This window comes from Pseudochaenichthys georgianus, chromosome 20, assembly GCF_902827115.2.
Source record: "Pseudochaenichthys georgianus chromosome 20, fPseGeo1.2, whole genome shotgun sequence".
NCBI classification, from domain to species: domain Eukaryota; kingdom Metazoa; phylum Chordata; class Actinopteri; order Perciformes; family Channichthyidae; genus Pseudochaenichthys; species Pseudochaenichthys georgianus.
The window spans coordinates 18,986,486-19,009,507 of record NC_047522.1 but is presented as its reverse complement, the minus strand read 5'-3'; the positions used below and the strand labels follow the sequence as shown (position 1 = coordinate 19,009,507).

At 40.3% G+C, this 23,022-nt stretch overlaps 1 protein-coding gene across 3 annotated transcripts in view; it reads left to right on the top strand.

The window, feature by feature from the left end:
- Positions 1-23,022, top strand: part of LOC117466064 (cadherin-18) — an 81,861-nt gene that overhangs the window by 36,875 nt on the left and 21,964 nt on the right. For all 3 annotated transcript variants that reach the window (XM_034109190.1, XM_034109187.1, XM_034109188.1), the window contains exons 4-8: positions 576-695; positions 12,381-12,548; positions 13,678-13,865; positions 14,748-15,001; positions 20,503-20,639. In XM_034109190.1, the coding sequence (XP_033965081.1) occupies positions 576-695; positions 12,381-12,548; positions 13,678-13,865; positions 14,748-15,001; positions 20,503-20,639 (867 nt within the window). The remainder of the gene's footprint in view (positions 1-575; positions 696-12,380; positions 12,549-13,677; positions 13,866-14,747; positions 15,002-20,502; positions 20,640-23,022) is intronic.

Genomic DNA, 23,022 nt, shown 5'->3' with positions numbered 1-23,022 from the left:
ATGCATGTTTGTTGGTTTGCCAATTGTTTCTCTGGGTTGTATGAGGACTTTCTATTTATTTATTTTGTGTTAAGTATTTAGTTTAGTGTCCTTCTGTAATATGTTGGCACACAGTCATTCTCATTTGCTTTAAATGTACCAGACATGGTTATTTTCAAGAAGGAACCATTACACATTCAATCACATCAATGTAATTCTCTTGCAGCAGTATGTGCTAACAACGTCTACTTTGATGAACACGTATTTTCTCCTGGAATTGTTATGTTTTGTATTTCATGTGAAACCAAAAGTCCACCTTGTTATTATTTTAATGTACGTCCGTAGTTTAAAAACTGTGACAAACCTAACCCTAGGCCAAACCATGATCTTTTGTGTTAACTACAAAAAAGTCGTGCTGGTTCCCAAAGTCTAAAAGTGTTACCATTACCCCGGAGATAATCTATTTCCCTCAAAACATAATTGGGAGTGCAGTTTAGAGTGCTATTCTGTAGGAAAAAGGGTTGTTAACATTTGAAAAGCATTTAAGAGGGTCAGTAAATGCCATGAAATAACTATGCTGTGTTCTTTTTTTGTAGGCACTTCGGTGTTGCAAGTAACTGCGTCTGATGCTGACGATCCCACCTACGGAAACAGTGCCAGAATAGTCTACAGTGTTCTACAAGGACAGCCGTACTTTTCCATCGACCCCAAAACAGGTGTGGTATAACTGCATGCTTAGACAAAGTCAGCCTCCATGCTCTTGAAAGCATGGTAACTATAAATGGCTGCAATAACGTTGTCCTTCAGGCTATTGTTGGTCTTCTAAAGTGATGTTTGTATCATGCTGTAAAAAATGTGTACCGACACTTCTCTCAGTGGACATCCTGTTCTGTTATCGCAGCAGGTCTGCCATCATAAAAGCTAAAGCAGCCGCAGTAGAGTTACGGGCTACTCATAAGACGGTTATATTGTTGAACACGCTACGCACTCTTTGTGGGCCATAACTAACTCCTCAGGGGTCAGAGAAGACATTTGTAGAGATGCCTTCGGAAAGCCATTGTTTTTAAAAGGAGGGGAAAAAGCATGGCATGCAGTGCTTTTTTAAAGTTCATCTATTATCTGAGGGGGCCACTGCTGGAACCTATTAAATCTTTATAAAGAGTCTAAAGTGCAAGGGATATAACTTGTATATGATGTGTTGTTGTGAGTGTGTGTGTGCGTGTCGGTTTATTTCTGATGTCTCTTCATCTCAAAAAAGATGCGATAGTGATTCTGAAGTCTTGCATGTTTTTTTAACCTTTATTTATCCAGGTGTATCCCATTGAGACCATTGCTCTCTTTTTCAAGGGAGACCTGCTCACGTAGGTTCCACATGAAACATAAAAACATAAACAGAACATCAAAAAGGACATCTTACAGCATCATTACAGGGATTACAATTTATAATGACTATCCACATGAGCAGGTACCAACAGCTTCCGATTGAGTAGCATCCAACCGAGCTTTAAACACATTTAGTGGCACCAGTTTGCTCAGTTTCCATTTCAATTGCAGACTATTCCAAGACAGAGGAGCTGCGCATCTAAAAGCTATCTCCCCTAAGATTGGACCGACACCAAGTTTTCCCTTGCTGTCGGTTAACCTGAACAATTCACTTGTAACAATTGATTCATTGGAGTCTGGAACAACTATTGCCCCCCTTGAGACCATGCCGCCCATGTAAAACATGAATTCTTTGCTGAATGAGCAACACAAATTAATTGCTGAATATTTTGAGTTTGCCCCGAGGGGGAAAGACAGTGGGGATTGATGAAGCAATTTCACAGCAGTGTGGTGAGGCAGAAGCAATGCCAATTTGTGAACGAAAGCAGGGTTTTTCTCACGCCACGCAACATGTTTTCTTCAATCGACTGCATGTTATTTCAGTTTATATCTATTAACATCACCTTTTGACCGCAAACGTGATTATGCTGCAGTCATTTTCATTCTATTTTCCACATGCAGCGCCTTTGGAGACGTCAGATGGCTTGTTTTGCTTGAGCTGACTCTGCATCCTGTCTGCATTGTAATTCAGTGGGGGGCGTGCAGAGGAGTAGGGCGGTGATCGAAAGCCTAGCCAGCTGCACTCTGCACAACACCATTCCACCCACAAGTATTCATTTATACAAGTCGGCTGTTGTTTTCGCTACTGGCAAAGCAGCCTCCTCCCTGGAATTAGGACAAGGAACTCCAGCGGTCAGTGGAAACGGCGCACATGGAGGAAGCTGCACTTGCATGTGATCCTTAATATGCAAAGTCTTAACGCCTCTTGTGTTGGCCCTCTGCCCAGTTGGGCTGAACACTGGGGAGCTGAAGCTGCTCCTGCATCTGTCTCACAGAGCATTAGCTTACTTACACCTCCTTATATCCACATTTACCTGGCTCCCAGCACGCTAAAACTGCAGAGACACCATCTTGGGGAATTCATGTATTATTAAACACCAGTTTGCTAACACACACGGACAAATCCACCTCCTCCCTTTTGACCTGGTGTGGTGCCCTGATGTAACAAGGGACAGATTTGATAAGAGATATCCATGCGGTAAAGAGATGGTTTAAGGACAGGTGGTCATGATAGCATTTGGCACATACTGTATGGTGCAGGAGGAATCCCCAAAGGACCGTCTCAGACTTGACCCAAATCCTCAGCAAGCAGATGTACCTGCTTGCCCCTGGATAAGTGGTTCGGATTACATCATCTCAAACCCGTCAGATACCAATATGACAGGCCTGTCTGACTGTTCAGACATGGTATTGAATGGTCAATTGACCACAGTTATAGTGTATATCATCCTGATACATCCAATGCTCCTTTAAGTACTCCTATAATACATTATGCCATAAATACTGAATGGCTAAATTGAAACTAAATACCCCGTCTCGTCATTTAAAAGGAAAATTGCAGTTGACTCTACAGTGAAAAATCACATGGAATAAGCATTTGAAATTGTCTTTCTTTGCAATATTAGAATCAAACAGCCCATGACCATACCACTTATGCTGCTTATCCTAAGGAGCCATATCAATTAAACTAAGATTATTATTATCTGCTTAGTGTTGTGTTATCGACATCATTTAAACAAAATGTCCACAGACAATATCAGCAGACGGTAGCAGACCGTTTTTTCAAAGCTCTTTAAGACGCTGATCGGGCCCTTTAAATATAGAGGAATCACGGTTGGACGATTGCCCAAGGTATTTGGTTTTCACATTGGGACAACTGATGGTTTCCAGGTTTATTTGCCTCACACCAGAAACCATATCTCTCTAAAATACTTTAACCAAACCAGAGGCAAATCCGAGTGGACATTCTGTATTTTCTATTTTCAACCCTATCGAAGACGGACATGCCCATAGCTGAAAATAACTCTGAGGTCATATTTCTTAACAGACTAATTAACTCAGCTCATAGTCTCCGCTTGAAATAAGACTCAATGATGGATGTAAACTTGTAATTGATGCATCTAGGCTTGTGTCATGCACCATGCATACGGGGAGAGATATGAATTTAGGATTAGATGTACTTGGCTGCAGAAACAAATGATTATGACACAGACTTTGTAAACACAGACATATAACTGATACAACTGATAATGGAAGGCCTAGGGGGGAAATGTGGGAAGATGAAAACAAATCATAGTTTATACATGGCCTTTTTTATTTTTCACTAATAATGTTTCCGAAGTTGTATGTGTGATTGAAATTTGAATGATAAGATTGTTGCTAGCCATATTATGTGCAATTCCATAGAGTAATTGTGTAAGAATTGATTATGTTATAGATATACATTTCTATAATAATAATTCCAATTGACCTGGCAATCCCACACAATATTCACACATATTACACTAAAAAATGTCATGCAAACCTTTGCCACCATGTGCAGATGTGTGCAGATTCAAATAAGAGTGTTCCATGAACCAGTGAAATGTAATTCAGAGGTGTTTCCTATTGAAGCACAGGTTTTTCTTCTAACTACACACGACCGCATGAAGGCCACTGCTTATAACACATTGAAAGAGTAAAGAGCCTAATCAGTGAAATAACATGGTGCAGTCTGTGGCTGGGTTATACAATGTTCAGACTTGTTATTCAGTTACAAGTGTTGCACTCCCTTTCTACCCGGAGTTAATGTCGTCGGCATTTTACAAAGCAAATCTCTAATGAACTGGAATAATTAATATAATCAACTAAATAGATTGTAATATTTGGGTAAAACATTTGGACAATGTCCCTTATTGTTTTGTTGCAGAGAGTAAGTTGAGAATATTAATAACACAATTAAAATAAAAAGCTAGCAGGCAACTAGCTTAGCCTAGCACGAAGAAAACAAATCAGAGATAGTATGAATCTTCTCGCAGCATTTGCACAAAAGATAAATATGTTTAATTTCCAATATCTCTAACTATTCCTTTATATTTTCAACATGTGTTGATTTTTACGAAGATGCTCAATGTTGACAGAACTTGCTCACAGGCTAGATTCTGTTAATGTTTTGCACGTATGCAGTAATGTTGGTCAATAACTAGAGCGGATGAACAAGGACAACAGCATATTAGACTAGCTAACTGAACCTGGATGTTGCCTGCATGTACATTTGACTGGTTCGGAAAGCTCTGCTATTCCCAGCATGCCCTTAAAAGAATGGAGTACCAGACTACAGTTAGCATGTCATGTCTAACTAATGAGCCTTCTCTGTAACGGATTGACTTGATTACAAGATTTGCAAATCTCTTCCGCATATCTCATCAGAACTACATCCTATGTTCTTCATTTATCCTTTTTATAGTCGGATCGTATTGCTCCTGTCTTTAAAGGGGAAAGGAAACACCATTACAGCTATAATATTCCAGTAGTTTATTCATTTTACAATGGATATTGATCGTAATATATATGATATTACTCGCCAAAAGAAAATTAATTATCCGCCGGCCGGGTGGGGAATTCCGGGACCAGGCCGCTGCCATTAGGGGAGTCCCAAATGGTGACGTCACTGTGTGGGTCCTCGCTCTGGGTATCCATACCGGAAGTCAACACAACGTGGCAGATATGGCAGCGATGGAGGAATATAGAATATAGAACCCCATGGGCGGACTTCCTATCCCACAGGCACATAGATCCCCACGGGCTGACTAAGCTTCATACACCACAGACACATTGAGCCCTATGGGCCGACTTCATATACCACAGACACATTGAGCCCAACAGGCCGACTTCATATACCACAGAAGAGCTCCACGGGCTGACTTCATACATGTATACCACAGACACAGAGCTCCACGGGCTGACTTCATATACCACAGACACATTGAGCCCCATGGGCTGACTTCATATACCACAGAAGAGCTCCACGGGCTGACTTCATACATGTATACCACAGACACAGAGCTCCACGGGCTGACTTCATATACCACAGACACATTGAGCCCCATGGGCTGACTTCATATACCACAGAAGAGCTCCACGGGCTGACTTCATATACCACAGACACATTGAGCCCCATGGGCCGACTTCATACATGTATACCACAGACACAGAGCTCCATGGGCTGACTTCATATACCACAGACACATTGAGCCCCATGGTCCGACTTCATATACCACAGAAGAGCTCCACGGGCTGACTTCATATACCACAGACACAGAGCTCCACGGGCTGACTTCATATACCACAGACACAGAGCTCCACGGGCTGACTTCATATACCACAGACACAGAGCTCCACGGGCTGACTTCATATACCACAGACACAGAGCTCCACGGGCTGACTTCATACATGTATACCACAGACACAGAGCCCCACGGGCTGACTTCAGACACAAAGCCCCACGGGCTGACTTCAGACACAAAGCCCCACAGGCTGACTTCAGACACAAAGCCCCACGGGCTGACTTCAGACACATTGAGCCCCACAGGCTGACTTCATATACGACATATTTTTCCCCTGATAAATGAATAAGGTCACACTGTGTCAGTAAATACATGTGTGAGCTAGTAATCTGGTAGTGCTGCAATATATACCTCTCTCTCGGCAGCTGAACCAGCTCGTTTGGTGGCTCCAACTTCACGTTTGTTGACACTGGTGTCATTGTCTTGCGCGGCCGGCGTGCTGGGACGGTCGGTGTTCCCGACTGCATACGATGAGTATATTGTGGGAACAGATCCTGGCTTAAAATCCGATGTTTTGTATTGAACCAGGCATCCAGACTCATCAAACATCATTTTGTGGACATAATCGTCATTTGTAAAGTGTTCGCTGCACACAGGTGCGTACTGGGTCAGCGGCGGATCGGACCGTTTCGTGGAAATAACCCATGCTTTGAGCAGCTTCTCATCCTTTAGTGGCAGCCTATGGAAATGTACTTCTTCCTTCTTTGTATAAAAACCATGTGTGCAGCCTGGGGCAATACAATACGCTCCTGACGACGACCGTTTTCTTTTGTTGGAAACCACTGGTGCATTGCACGCCATGTTGTTTGTTATTGAGCTTTGGCCCAGGAAGCCGTACCCACTCAGTGACGTCACTGGGAAAGTCCCGGATCGATGGAAGCGCCCAAGGTCATTAGGCGCGTATTTAAAAAAATAAATGTGCGTATCTCGATCGTTTACATTGGAAATAGACTAGATAAATACATTTCCTAACGGGAATATTGTCGCATTGGAAAGCAGTTTGAAAAGTGTTTCCATTTCCCTTTAACATCGCTACTGTGCATCTGTCACTTACTGTACACACAGAGACGTCAGGTTGCTCCTCTTGAGTGTTATGGGCGATATGTTCCCCAACCCTACCCTATCAGCACTCGCTCGCACACACACATGCAAAGACACACCACACTGCCGAGGTCCCTCTTGCATTCTAAATGGCCTAATTTCTCTGCTGATCTGGGATTTGGGAGTTGTTTTGAAGGAGCTGACACAGATCAAGACGTTCATGGATTAAGTCTTACCTCTGCTTAAATCAAGGGACAAGCTGACACTGTGGCAATGTAATCTTGAGGAGAACAACCAATTGTTGTCAGTCGGATATTTGATCCAAACAGAACAATCTTTTTTCAAATAAAAAGGACTACTTTTATGATTTATTTGAATTGGAAAGCTGCTCTCGTTGGTGTTATCTACCTTTTCTACAGAAGTGCAGACACACAGGGATAACATCCTATTGGATGAGCCAAAAACCAAGATTCCCGAAGCTAGAGATTGAAGAGCACTTCAGTAATCTCCTATAATCCTTTTTGTTCGCCCAGGAGATTGTCCTTCTTTAGAAGTTTCCAGCCAGACAAAGAGCCGGATAGTGTGATGGTATCAACTCTAATAGACTGGGGAGGGTGAGGAGGAGGCTAGCCACCTTATTCTGTCAAATGGGTGCAGGTTCAAGGAACTCAGCTCTCTCTCAATTATTTTCTAAATTAACTGACGAGCTCTATAGAGATTTAGCCGAGACTATCTGAGGTATTACGGCTGAGGAATGGTCAGGAAAGGGAGTTCAGGGGTTTGATCCTGTGTCAAAGCACTGACACACCGTTCAGATACTCGCCAAAGAATACCCTTGGGGCCATTTCTGTATTTTAAATCCATTTATGTGCACCTGTGAATGGTTTCCCCCAAAACCTTTACCCTAAACCTGTTGTCTTTGTTTTTGAATTGTCCGAAACAGCAGAGCATTTGTTTGTTTGATGACTGCAGTAGACAACAGTGTAGACAATTCCCAAAGCCAACAAATAAAAACTAATACTTCTAGTGTGTGCTCATTGGTCCCTAAAACGGACTGCTGTGAAATATTGCTCTGGAGCGATGCGCCTTTATGAGTACAGGGGTAATAAGAGACTTGAAAGGTCAGATCCTCTGTCTTGATGTTGTTTTGATGGAAGGTGTAGCCATTTGCCAAGGTCTGTATATTTCAAAGACCCCAGGTTAAGTAATGCTAAGACTCAAGTTAATAACAAAGTACTTCCAATAGAGTTTGCAGAGCCTGTATCATTACAGGGAAGTGGCTGCGAGCACTTTGATTAGTTTAGAAAGAAAGGAACGCAGTGGCTCCATGCTGAGAACTGACATTTTAAAAGAACAGCATAGCAAATGGAAATGCTCGATTGCTCGTGTTGAGATCTTGGGAATATTTTATGACATGTTGAGTTTCGGAAATAGAATGTCTCTATGGGAACGTAATGACTACTAACATCAGTCTTGAATGCCCTATGACATATTGGTATATTTTATTTACGTGCGTTAAACTCGTCGTTCTGGCATTTCAAATGGAGAGGGCAGCGTGTTAATCAGTCCCGTCAACTCGGGCAGAGTTCAAACTGAGAACAGCGTGTCACTGTCTGCTTAGCATTTGAAAGGCTGGATGTTCCAAAGTAGGATTCAGCACCACCTCACAGGTCAGGATGCTCCTATTTCATAAGGCTAATCATTCAACTAGACCTAGAGTTCTAATATAATACCACGAAGATTGCTTTTAAATCGAGACATTTTTCAAATTGAAGAATTAAATTAATACATTGGAACAACATTAACAATGAGTAGTAATGGGTTAATGTAACAGTATTATGTAATCAGGTCACAAAAAAAATATGTAATGACTTTACTGTTATGTTTCTAAAAATGTGGGATTACTAGCAGAATTACAATGTTACAATACATTTAAAAATGTAGAACAAAATGCTTGTGACAATTCATAAGTCCTAAAACACCAATAATACCACTAATTATTGCTTTTTTGGTATTTTTTTTGCATTGCATTTGAAATAAAGAGAATCCATAAATACCAGAAAGTAATCAGTTATTTTTACATTGTGATGCTTAGATTACATTACATTTGATGAAAGGTAGCTATACAGTGATTGTAACTAAAAACATTGAAAGTAAACCTCCCAACCCTGAACATAATAATGCAGCTGTTATAAAACATTGTTAAATAGTGCCAGGGAATGATCTACCTGGCAGTCAAAGTGTGTGTGTGTGTGTGTGTGTGTGTGTGTGTGTGTGTGTGTGTGTGTGTGTGTGTGTGTGTGTGTGTGTGTGTGTGTGTGTGTGTGTGTGTGTGTGTGTGTGTGTGTGTGTGTGTGTGTGTGTGTGTGTGTGTGTGTGTGTGTGTGTGTGTGTGTGTGTGTGTGTGTGTGTGTGTGTGTGTGTGTGTGTGTGTGTGTGTGTGTGTGTGTGTGTGTGTGTGTGTGTGTGTGTGTGTGTGTGTGTGTGTGTGTGTGTGTGTGTGTGTGTGTGTGTGGTCCCACTTAACGGTTGTTCTTTTATGGGCAGAACTAACACACATGAAATCACACGAGCAGGAGACACTGCCAGAGTCGATACATCTAACACACTGAATCCTCACAATATGCTTGAAAGTACCCTCCAAAGAAGTGGCTAAATAATGTTTTGCTTTATCTCAAAAAAATCCAAGAGGGGAATTTACACACAGTGTACTGACATTTTACATGTAAAAACTCAGTTCGAACCAGTCAACTGATTCTGTCTTTGTTATGAAAATGTCTAGATGCATCATCCACTAGAAACATATGAGCAAGGGGAATCAATAGGTTAGAGTTTATTCACAACACTGTGGACGCTGCGGCAGAAACTATTCACAGACCATTCATAGAAGCTTCATTGTGTCAACTTTATTTTTTAAAGGTTACCTTCTGGTGATCAGAAATTGTCTGACATTAGGTCAACGCTCAAATACAATTTTCAGCAGTGCACTGACTCCCTGTTCAAAAACTTCTGCTCACATAACTCTTCTTCGTCTATAATGCCTAAATATATTTTCAATTCTGGTCTGTCATGCTACTTTGTCATATATTTTCAATTTTTCTTGATTCTCTCCTGATGAGTTCAGGTCCATTAGAGGTGTATGGGACCTGAGCCCCAGCTCAGTGTGACGGATGATGTGTAACCTAAGATCCCCTGGATCCTAATACTGTTGGCTGCTTTGCTCCTTGACCCACTTTGAATGATTATTCTGCCTTAGACGAGTGGATTAGTTTCGGTCTATAGAGTCTGGAAGAAAGAAAGTGGAAATTGACGTATTGTAAAAGCACAGCCTTTAGCTGCCTCCTTGGCGGAATAAGGAAATCATATAACTCCATTTAGTCGCTCCAAAATGTATTTTGTTGTGAAAGTCAAGCTATTAAAGTATTACATTTTAAATGCAATACTAAGTTATCTATACTAAGGAAACTTAAAAGACCATTGACATAACTGTAAAGTGAAGATCTGCCCTCAGTCACATGATCAGTTACCTTGAGTATAGTGTTAATTAAACATCTGGTACAATATCACACTTAATTGGCAGCACATAGTAATTGACTATGAATGCTAGTATGTTATTTCAAACACAGCATGGGGTTTTGAAGCACTTATGTGGTATCAAACATTTTTAGGACTTTGACGCAACTGACGAAAGAGTGGCCTTTTAACAGAAACTTTTATTTGTTGCCAACCAGGACAAAGTACTCAAACATTTGTCAACACCAATTTTAGTAAAATAATCTCACTTCCCGGGAGTAGATTTAGGCCCAATCCCAAACCACTCCCTCGACCCTACCCCTCCGTGATGGAGTGAACTCCGTCTGTAGCCACACTCGCAGCTCAACGAGGCTCCCTCCTGTCAGATGGAGGGAGTAAATACAGCAGCAAGCTTTGGGACGGCCTCCCCTCTCTCCGGCAGAAACAGGAAATGCCATAACTATATGTAACAACGGTTTCAAAGCAGCATCTCTTAGACAAAAAGTTTAAATGAATAACTCAAATAAAACTCCAAACATCTTTCATTGTGTTTCAAAGCTCTTTTAGTTTTAAACCTGATGTTTATAAGCTTCTTAGTTTTTGCAACGGTCTGTAAATATACACAACTTTATAATAAAATGCACACATTTACCTTTTCTAGACTAAACACAGGTATGATCCTAAGTTAAAAACATATGAGGTTATCATGAGGTTGTTAACATCGCAATTTATCAGTGGATGTTTGCTGGAACTACTTGTAAACAGCGTGTTTCCTGACGGACACACACAGCGTGACTCCGGTCAGGTAGAGACCGGTCTCAAGTCTGCACCGCTGCAGACTCGCTGTTTGAGGGCTTGATAGCCCACACCCCCTCCACACTCGTTGCTTTGGAACAGCCCTCAATATGGCGGACCCTCCGCGTGAACGCGCAAACGGAGGGGTAGGGTGTAGGGGTAGGGTGTAGGGGGCGGTTTGGGAATGGGCCTGAGAATACCCAATGGGAGTGGAGCAAGAAAACAACCACACCCAATTTGGTGTAAATAATAGTCAAACTGAGGGCTTTCACCTGGCTATAGTGCTGTTACTGATGCCTTGCTTCATTCTCCAAAGCTATTTTATCAAACGTCGCCTGCTGTTGTGATTTCCACTCGCAACATGAGGCGACAGAAGTCCATGTAAACCATCATGATCAACACCATTCCATTTCCTCCCAGGTCTCACCGCTCACCGCCAGTCTGTGTATTATTGCAGGGTTCACAAGTTCACAAACACACACGTCCAATGGTTGCCACAGGGTTTTATCCCCGGGGGAAAAACGATATTTACACAGAACACTGATGTAACTGGTAGAACATATTAAATCAGGCCCATGTGGTGCTGTGTTTTCAGGAGCTTGGATGGTGAATTAACCCTCGAGCACACCCTAAAAACAAATATAGACGAACAGCAACGTTAACATGTCACAGAAAGACATACAGACAAATAAATGTGCAAGACTTGCGGCTATTACATTCAATAAATAACCCAAACGAGAAAAATGCAGTATTTGGCTTGCTATTGTGTTGCAATTGACTTCTGTACATTTCCCTGACGTGGCCAGAGCTGCAGTAATATATCTCTCAGTTAGCATTGTGAAAGTTCATGGTTGTGTTATTGTAGTAATAAATGTGATTGAGGGGGCGCCTTAGAAAGTTACATTCTGCCCCGATCCAAGGTTGCATAGTCATTTCAGATATAATGAAAAGTGGTGAAAGGCTAACCTTGGCGATGGAAATGTGGGATAACAAAAGATGGAACAAGAAGCAGACTTTTATGGTGTTAGTGTTTAAAGGAAAGTGGTGTGTAAGAGAAGACTATAACCGGAAAAAAGGTTTTAGGGGTAATATATTAGTACAATAACAGAAACATCTTGAGAACAGTAACAGTGTTATCTTCACTCTCAGAGCTTCTTGTAGAAAAGGTTTTTCCATCTGTGTTTGTCTTTTTGTTTCTCAAAATACCCAACTATATATTTACAGGATATGTATTTTCCTCGCTGTCGTCTGCAAAGTAGTTATTGTCTTTCGCAAAATGTCCGTTGCCATGAGAGACCTGATCCAAATTTAACCTCAAATGGTTTGTTTTTCTCCCCCATGCAGGCATCATCAGGACGGCCTTATCTGAGATGGACCGGGAAGCCAGAGAACACTACACCGTCGTTATCCAAGCCAAAGACATGGCGGGCCAGGTGGGGGGGCTCTCCGGCTCCACCACCATCAACATCACGCTGACGGATGTGAACGACAACCCACCAATGTTCCCCCAAAGTGGGTATACTTTTTCTTTACTTAAAAACAACAGCTTAGCTAACAAAACACAAACTGTAGTTCACATTTGTACAGAACAAAAAAGCAACAGTTAATTGAATTATAATTAGGCTACACTGGGTTTGACCCGAGCCTCTATTTAAAGACCCTGAGAAAGACATGTGGTGCCAGAAGGCTCATTCGGGGAAATAACCAATGTAATGGTTATGTAGACCGATTAACCTGAATACATAGTTTATATTCAATTAAATAGCCAAGTCGTTCATGGAAATCGTATCCGCTTGTTCTCAGCCAGTTTGGCCTTGTGCAGCAGACCTCCACCACAGAAGCCTGAGGCAGTCAAATTACACCAAGTCATTTCTAAAAGGAGACTGTACTGTGTTTCCTTGGTGGAGATGCTTAGCAAATGGATGTGACAATGCTATTATTACATATTAAAGACAAGTTAATGAACTGTAAAGGACTCTTCATTTGAAAGACTAAAAAAATCAATACTTCTTGTATTTCCAGTGGATTTTTTTTTTTAATTATATATTGTTTTGTACATGCAATGATTAACCTTAGATCAATCTTTAGGTTTTAGCGAGCAAAGCATTTTTAATTAAGGTTTTCCTTTCAGCCCTTTTTGACATTCCTCGCTGTTATACTCCATTATTATGAGTCAGTAGTGCAATACAAGTTTCCATAATTAGCTAAACAGTATGAGACCAACATTCATTAAAAGCTTCTGTTTTGCATTCTGAATTATCTCCATTTTAATGATAATTTTAAGTAATGACTAAATTGTGATTTGTTGTCTCATCAAGACAAATCCCCCAGGGCTCTGCCTTTGTTACGTCTTGCTGCAGTTAGAAACTATTTAATCTAAAAGCATCTAATTCATCTGAATAATCATCCGCCTCGGAGTTTGATCTGCTCCATTGCAGTGCTATGAACCTTGGTTAAGCATTTAATGTCGATTGAACTGTGCAGAGTACGTTTAATGACATTTCCTCGGGGACAGATAGTGACAGAATGAAGTCGCTTAGTGTAGCCCTTTTTGGAAGAACATTCAGACAACGATGCGGGGCAGGTCAAGTCCTGTTTAGGGTGTTCTGCCGTCTCTTCACACATGAATGTTCATCCACAGAAAATTACCAGCTGTACGTTCCTGAATCGGCTCAAGTAGGAAAACCGGTGGGGAAGATCAAAGCCACTGATGAGGACCTTGGCATCAATGCAGACATCAAGTACAGCATCATTAACTCCGAAGGGGCCAACACTTTCTCCATCTCCACGGAGAGGGACACGAGAGAGGGGATCATAAGCCTCAAAAAGGTAGGCTGTCTACAAAACTAAAATGTGTGCTTTCAGAGACCGCAGAGTGTGCTAACAGCTGATAGAAGTAATGCACTTTAAAGGTCACCTATTATGCAAAATCAACTTCTTCATGTATTTTATACTTAAACATGTGTGTAAAGAGAATCTGAACATTTCAGAAAAAAGATTCGCTCACTTTTTGACCTTATCCATTTATATAAAAACCTGTCTGAAAATGAGCTGATCAGATTTTGGCCACTTTATGATGTCATAACGATTTTGTGGCTTGTGTAACCATTAGCCAATCACCAACCAAGGTAACACCCCCCCCCCCCCCCCCCCCCCCCCACACACCTTATCACCTGAATCTCATCCTAGAGCACCATTGTGTTATTTTTAACCAAATATATCTCAGAGGGGCGTGGGGAGGGGCTCCTTATTTTCATCTAAAGTCAAAGACAGAGAATCACCACTTTTGAAACAGGGCTGAAACAGAGGGGTTTATGGGATGCTACAATGCATGATCTCAAGCCAAACACTTCAGAGACATGTTTTGTACATATCTGAGCCCTATAACATATTGATGAAAAACAGTATAATAGGGGTGGTAATGCTCTAATTAAAAAAAAACATCCTATTCCAAAATATATTTTATAATGACTTTTGAAGAACTGTTTAACTTAAATCAAATCATTAATGACGGTTCTATATGCAGCTAAAAAAAAAGCATGCACTATAATTGGATCTCTTGTCAAAACACGTGGCACTAAGATGTCCAATTTGTCTAATAGAAACACATACTGTTAGCCATGAGTTAGCATTCACTTCTCTACACTAGTTCCATCCCGATAAAGTGTATCTACTTAGTACTGTGCTAATGTATCCCCCCCTCCCCGACAGCCTCTGAACTATGAGAGAAAGAAGACCTACACTCTTCACATCGAGGGGACCAATACACATGTGGATCCTCGTTTTTCTTATCTCGGCTCCTTCAAAGACACCGCCACCCTTAAAATCACAGTGGGGGACGTGGACGAAGCGCCCATATTCTCCATAGATCATTACATCATGGACGTGTACGAGAACTCGCCGAGCGGCACGGAGGTGGGTGCCGTAATGGCTCGAGACCCCGACAGCAGGAACAGTCCTGTTAGGTGAGACGCTTGAACTCCTACATCTGCAGAAATGATTACAAGTATTCAGTGGCTTTATAGGCATCCTGTCTCTTATTAGTTGTGCATCATTGAATATAATTGAAGATCTACATTTTGTGTAGGAATATCACACACTGCGGAAGCAAAGGGGTAGAGAGGGGGCTGTTAATATTATGAGACATATTTAGAGGCTCAGTGGTCTTTCATGCGGCCAATGGAACTATGTCACTTTGTCAACTAATTGGCTCTCGCAAACGTCATATTTTTTAAACATGTTTTTTCTTTGCCAGATTGGTATCTAGAAATGTCCAAAAAGGCTGGTCACCATATCAGTTTGGATTTGTTTAGTTGGTAACGCCTACTATTTTCAGGCAATCATTTTTGTTATTAGGGTTAGGGTTGGTCCATATTTTGCATAGCTGAAATCATCAGGGCCCAGGAGTTCAACACTTTTAATCCCTATCTGATCTGATCAGATTTGGATTTTGGGGAGTTCAAAACCAAAAAATAGGATTAGGATCACTTTGATATCCGATCAGATCAGGAAATCCAATCCAAGCTTTAATCTGGATCCAATCTTCAAAACGGGTAGTTCAAACCGACAACACAGGATTGGGATCAGTTTGATCCCAAACAACTGGATTACCCTGATCCCACCAGAGGGGTGGATTTCCAGTGGATTACCAGAGCAAAACGTACTGTACAATTTATTTTAAAATATGTTTCAATTTAAATAATATGGCAACGTTTGTTAACTGACATAATACACCATTTTTAGCCTTCATTGGAAATACATTTTATTTTTCCATTTTTGCTCACGTTTGTGGTGGCCTATTTTGTTTTCAACCAAATGTTGATGACATAAATGTGTATGCTCATAAAAGTATCACAACAAAGATTGTCAATCACAAATGTAATTTAGATTAAATTAAAAATATCTTCAACAAAAAAAAAGTCCATCATCTTTCAAATAAAAAAATATAATTACTAGACATTATAGATGTCTCTGCAATGTGGTCTTTTGTCTTCCTTGTATTATTTTTCATGTCCACTAGATGGCGCTCGGTAGGATTAAAGCACTGATATTCAGGATCTCGTCATCTTGAAAAGTCGTAATCTGGATCAAACTGATCCTATCCTGAATTGCTTTGAACTCCAGGGACAACATTTGGCCGACTTGTCTGATCCAGGATCACAAAAAATGGGATTTCAAAATCTGATCGGATCTGATTGAGATTAAAAGTTTTGAACTCCTAGGCCCTGGATATTGCTTGCTTATTCATTCAGCTTTTGATCAGTTACCTGTATTTCGGTTTACCAGTTGGATGTGTTTTCTGCATAAAAACGGAGGTGCCTTTGATTTGTCCTTTGAGGTGTAAATCTAATGAGATTATTTCTACCTCCGAGAAATGTTTGTCTAACTAAAACTCCAATCTGCATGTCATATCTCTGCCCCAAATAATGTTTACTTTTCGATATTTGCATTTTTATAGCATTCATTTGGAATCTATTTCTTAACACTTTGGTTTACTTAGGTATGTGTCACGATGCACTTGTAATGCATTTTGTCATTCAATTTCATCATATGCAATATTTTCTTTCTTTTTGCACATTTCCCATTTTGGGCCATTTCCCTAATATTCAGACTGCAGACTTTTCAGATACTACCAATAAGAAACATTATGTTAAATAGATTGAAAATGGTGCTGCATTATATTTAATAGCTCCTTTGTTTGTTCCTGCGACTCTACATGCCCTAAGCGTTTTACGTACCCTCTAAAAATCAGCAATATACATAGTGAACCTGTCATTATTTGGCATTATCTGATGGATGGTTGTTTTGTCTACAAGTCTGAAAGTAACCTGAGGCAATACAACTGCTTAGCACATTAGTATGCATTCAAAACACATACTTGTGGACTGTTGAAAACATATTGATATTACCCTGAGGCCATGGACTAATCCTCGGTGTTCGCTCTGCACAGGTAGCTCGCTTCGTGCACTGCTTGTGTTCATTTGAATTCCCTGCATAGCCTCAGCGTAAATGATGCAGTAGCTGTAAACATGAAGATCCTCGTGAGATTAGGTTTTACTAATATGTCAATAAGAAGTCATTATCTGGTGCTTTTACATGTTATAGTGCCACAGTTCAAAGCCTTGCTGTAGGATGCAGCGCAGGAAGCATTAAAAGCATTCAACTCTGGGCATCTTTCTAAAAAGAAGTTGCTCTCTCTTACAAATATCTTCTCATCAAGAATCTGACAAGGAATTATACATTTCTATTGTTTTCCACTTTCACTTAGTCTACACATATTTAAACGTACTCTAATCACAACTACCAAATATGAATATATGTTCAAAATGTTAACCTTTTTAAATGTAAGTTTTTTTACTTAAAGGTGGGGTAGGTAAGTTTCAGAAACCGGCTCGAGATACACTTTTTGTTATATTCCATGGAATGCTCTTAACATCCCGATAGCAATGAATATCTGAAGTGCTTTGACAAAAAATCCATAACAAAATGTCATCTGTAGAAGCCGTAATACTGTAAAAAGTACAACCTGGCCTACCTGCCTGTCAGCCTTCCATCGGGGCACAAACTTATCTCGTGCCCTGATTGTTAGTGTGCGCGTTCGTGTGTGTTGGAGGAGGGGCTCTGTAAGGAAGTGGCAGATTTTCTCCGGTTGTGTATTTTCAAATTCTAGCGATCTCGAGCCGGTTTCTCAAACTTACCTACCCCACCTTTAATGGCAGATATATAAATGTTTGGTATGTCATTGATTAGCCACAGTTTTGATGTTGATAATAGAATCCAGAAAATAGCCCATTAGAGTAAACATGAGAAACGGCTCTGGGGTGAAATAATAAACGGTGCAATTTTGAAGATATAATAGAATTAAATGCTGTTAATGTAATGGCTTTGGGCACAACACATGTGGTTGATTGTGGCTACATATGGACATTTGTATAATTAAGGGCCAGAGTGGCTATTTTGGAAACACAGTTTATTATATTATTATTATAGGGGCTGAAGTTGAAATTCCAAAAAAGGAAATTGATCCCAGCCAAAACGATTGAACTCAAATAATCGCCACAGATGTTACTAGTGTTGCATAAGGGTTAAGAACAGTGTCTTATGCCTGTAATAATGTCCTGGTGATCTGTTCAGTTCTGCATGAAGCTCCATTTCAAATGGGAGAAAGACTCGGGGTAAAATGACTCTTTGAATCATGTCGGTATCTTAAGGGATTTGACGTAAACAAGAAGTTAATCGACATATGAAAGGGTTTCCCTGCACTCCTTGTGGGATACCTCGTCCTCGGCCATTCCTACAGAACATCACTCCCAATGTTCAGCTCATAAAGAGGAAGCTAACAAAACATATTTCCATGACAGACACTTGAACCCAGAGAAAAAAGCAACTGAGCCACTGCTCCCCGTGTTGGCATCAGAATACAATGCAGCAGGGATCAGTATTTGGCTCTCTTTGATCATCACAAGTCTTGCCAATGAATGCAATAAAATAAACATCTTATTGAAGTGACATTTATAATTTCAGTCTGGTCTTGATATCTGAATAGGCTAACAAAGACTTGACAGCTCATTACCTCTAGTTGCTCTTATACATTATCATAATCATAATCAAACCGTTTGAAAAGTTTACTTTGAAGCACTTCATGGACTCGAGTCAGCCCCAGCTTCAGCTTGTATTAACTGAGTAGCATGCTTCTATTGGTAGAAGAAGTAAATAATTGGACGTTTTCAAAAGTGAACACAGTATATGTTTTGTCGTGTTTTGTCTCACACCCATGAAAGTTACATTTCAGTTTTTTATTGAACTAGCAAATGTGTTGTTGTGTTAAAGGCAGCGTCTTTCTGATCTGCTATACTATAGGCTTTCAGCTGTCTTGATGTTTGCATACTTTTACACAAACTATGCGAAAGATGGAGGCTATTATTGTGCATATGGAAATATGAAGCAGTTGTTGCAAAACAAATACAATATGTCCCTCTATTAAGCTGTTCTGGAACATAATGAATGCATGATGCAACATTGTGTTCTTTTAGCTAGTTCTCTGCAGAAATAAGAAAATAAACAACCAACAAACAAATGCATTAAGAACCAAGATGTATCTCCAGCAGCAGTAATTACAGGTAGACATAAAACATGTTTCCTCTTCTCTGCCCCCTAAACTCACTGTTACGGCAACAGCCTTCATGCTCTTATCATTCCTTCCAGAGCCTTTAATACATCTTGACAGCATTTCTACCGAGGGTGCTGGGTACGTTTCACACTCAAAAAATATAACGTTCATTATTTCAAATAAATACAATCCTGGTGTTAATATCCCTGTACCATTTCCATCATTCATGCTAACTGCAGACTGAGGCTGTATTACTCTGAATTGATGCTGGATTAAAGGTGTAAATAGGTAATTAAGAGATACATTAGGTAACACACAGCCAATGCTCATTTCGTGCTTGAACTTGTGAGTTGAGCAGCAGTAATGTTTCCGCTATGCTTTCATACAGTTTGATAACAGCATGGCGAGAAAGCCATTACTACAGTGTAAACATTACCAGCAGAACTTCGACATTTTGTCGTTATTAAATATTGAAGGTAACTGCTCTTGACTTATAAATATGTATTTTCAGATAAGTGTTGAAAGTCTATTTAAAGCAGTAGGGTTATCAGTAGGGTCAGTTATCTCGCATAGGGCTTGTAGACTGCTAACTACTAACAGGAGGAAGAGTGAAACCACTGTATATGTGTAGTGGTAAAAAAGAATTAGGGTTTGTGTTATAACAATATATTGAGTACATATCGTCACTTTAGTGTGATAGACCAGCATCACCCCATTGCTTCTATTTGGACTACTATGCATTTGTTTTACATTGTTGTTCTCACTTTGTAAGAACATGCTCGTCACTGATCAATTTGACAGTCGTGAAGCGACGCAGAGTCAACGCGATAAAAGCACAATATTTACCGACATCAACATTCAGTTTCCGCCCCGTCAATATGCTCCAACAGATGGACAGACGCAATGAGAACAAACAGGGAACATCCAGTCTGTGTTATGAATGTATCTGTCTGACATCGAAAGCTCACAATGGACAGACACAGCCAAAACAACCTTTTCGGCCATTTCCTAACGTCAGTAGCAATTTTCTGACAAATTCAAAGCTATTTGAACCACAGGTGCTTGGAGCGGTCGTGCCAAAAAGTCAGAGTGTTATGAACCCCCTATGGTGAAGCACTATTTTCGAAACACTCTCTCCACAATGGAAACAATTGACAAAAACATGCTGGCACTAAGAACTAAAAGCACAGTTTTCTTGACACTTTTTAGACAACAATAATGTATGCTTTCTGGACACTTCCAACTAACAGTGTCCTGCAGAATATCCAATGTCATCTCAATCGTTTTTTCTTGCCATCACTGTGATTTTTGCATCTGGAGTGGATACATTATTTTACATTTTCCTTGCATTAATAGGTACTTCTTGGACAGCAAAGAGGAAGGAGTGCGGTACTTCAGGATCGATAAGAGCAGTGGATTAATACGGACTACTCAGTCTCTGGACAGAGAAGACATGGCCTGGCACAATATAACTGTGATGGCCTCGGAGGTTGGTAGGTACCCAGGCTTCTTTCCTTTAACTCAATGTTTACAAGTGGGCGAGGGGACATAATGCACCAGCTGCGTCTCTATGTGGTTTTTCACGAGTGGGCAGCATCTTTATCGTAAATAAGTGTAGACCTACAGATGCATTGGGACATAAAAATAGTTTTGACATTTTGTAATAGGGTAAGCTAATGAGGAGATATGGAGTTATGCTCACACCACACAAGATATTCTCTTCACCTTCTGACATCTACATATTTAAATACCTGTGTTGGACTGTAGTAAACACATGAAATGCTATTATCCAGTTGCCGGAAAGAGGCACTTAAAGACATTGCTCTTTCCTTCCACACTCATCTTGTTTAGCCCCGGGCTAATAGGAGACATTCTAAATCGTAAGCAAAATTGCATTGAAATCATGGTGAGCTTTGTGCCACCACAGCGTGATTTAAAGAAAACAAATTCTGAAATGATGGTAGGTGCTGGAGTCGTACAAAAAAGGTTTCACCCCTTTCCCACAAGATAACAAGACAGCCTCGGGGGGTCATATAACCAGAGAGCAGTCCTGGATCAAAATCATAGCGTGTAAGATAGGAGATTAAATCAATATCCAAAAAATTGAACTTTAAAAAAAGAAGAAGGAAATACTACATCAATCTGCACTGCGAACCTCTTTGTTTAATATCAGAATAAAAGCACACTTTAAGCACAGATAATTGATTATCAAGGACTGCCCCTTATTAGTCAACTAATCAGTGATTCTTGACTTTTTCAACTTGATTTATTTGTAAACCTTTTTCCATGCCAAATGACCTATTTCTGGGAAATATATCCGGTCAACTAATCGTAATAAGCAAATAAAATGGTCAATTGTTAACCTTCTATCAATTGCACTGTGGCGTTCCTATACCTGTTCACAAGCTGCAAGATGTATTACTAGTATTAGTAATATCCAAACTACAACAGTATTTAAACACAGTATACTTATTAGTTATAGTGGGAGTAGCAATTAGCATCTGGAGAAAACAAGGAGGAATGACTTCATTTGCATATTTATTGGAATGCATTCAAATAGGTTACAGTGTAAGTTTCTTATAATTAACTACAACATCGAATTAGTACCAATTGTTTCAATGTCCTTTCCTGCATTTTAAATTAATTAAATCAATGCAGGCCCTGCTCACTTCAAGAATTGCTATCAGGTAATTTGGCTAATTTGTAATCACAATTAGGCAAATCTCTTTCCTACCAACAGAGGTGCTGCATGCTAATGTTTCTTTATCTCTCCACCACCCTTTAGCTGTCAAGGGAACATTTACAATCCAAGACACTGTCAAAATGCAAGGTTATAATTGTTAGCACTACTGTATGTAAAAGAGCAAGGACACGGCGTCAGAGACACAAAGAAGTCAGTTCAAAGACTTTAGCTGCCGCCTTATAGCCAATTTGAAAATGAATGAATGATTGGATTTAACTGTTGGTTTTAAAATCATATTATGGTAAAAAGAGAAGAAAAATACTCTTGTCATTAGGTCCAGGTAAAAAAAACAAAAGAAGCCTGTAATAAGTAGCACTAATTCTTCATCAACAATACAGCATTTGATTTCTAACCCAGATCTAGAAAATAATGACTCTTTGCATAGTATTGCCAAGAGCAAATGTCCTTATACATTCCTATATGTAATGCAACTCAGCAATACCCCGGTCTGTTTATAATACAGTAGTTCCAATGGCAGACTTTCGCTAGACACCAACAAAACACCATGCATGTAAACCTTGATACACAAGATAAAGTCAATACAAATCTGGAAACATTAATTTAATAGAAAGACTGCCGCACCTGCACGACTTCTTCCTATTGAAGGGTTTGCTGAGCGAGCATGCTATTTCTCATACTGTACAACAGACTCACACCTGGAAGCTGTGAAAAGGTTATTTCTCTAAAAAGGACACGGGTGCACCAATGGTTCGAAGGTTGAAGTGCCCTTGAGCAAGGCAGTACTATTGTAGTAGTAGAGACAAATCATGGTGGGTTGAGTTTTTAGGCTGATGGAAGACTAGGTTATTGTATTTGCCAATATGTAAGCATACATCTATAACTGTCTACACGCCGAACCGCCCTCTCAGGTCAGCGGACCAACTGCTCCTGGATGTGCCTAAAACCAGGTCAAAGCTCAGAGGGGACCGCTGCTTCTCTGTAGCGGCTCCCGCACTGTGGAACGCTCTGGCCCTGGAGATCAGACAGGCCTCCACACGGCCTGCTTTTAAATCGCTTCTTAAAACCCACCTCTTCTCCTTAGCGTTTTAACATTTGGCGTTTCAACATCTTTTAGAGTGTTGCTTTTTTTGCATTTAAATTGTTTTTTGTTTTTACTTGTACTTGTTTTATGG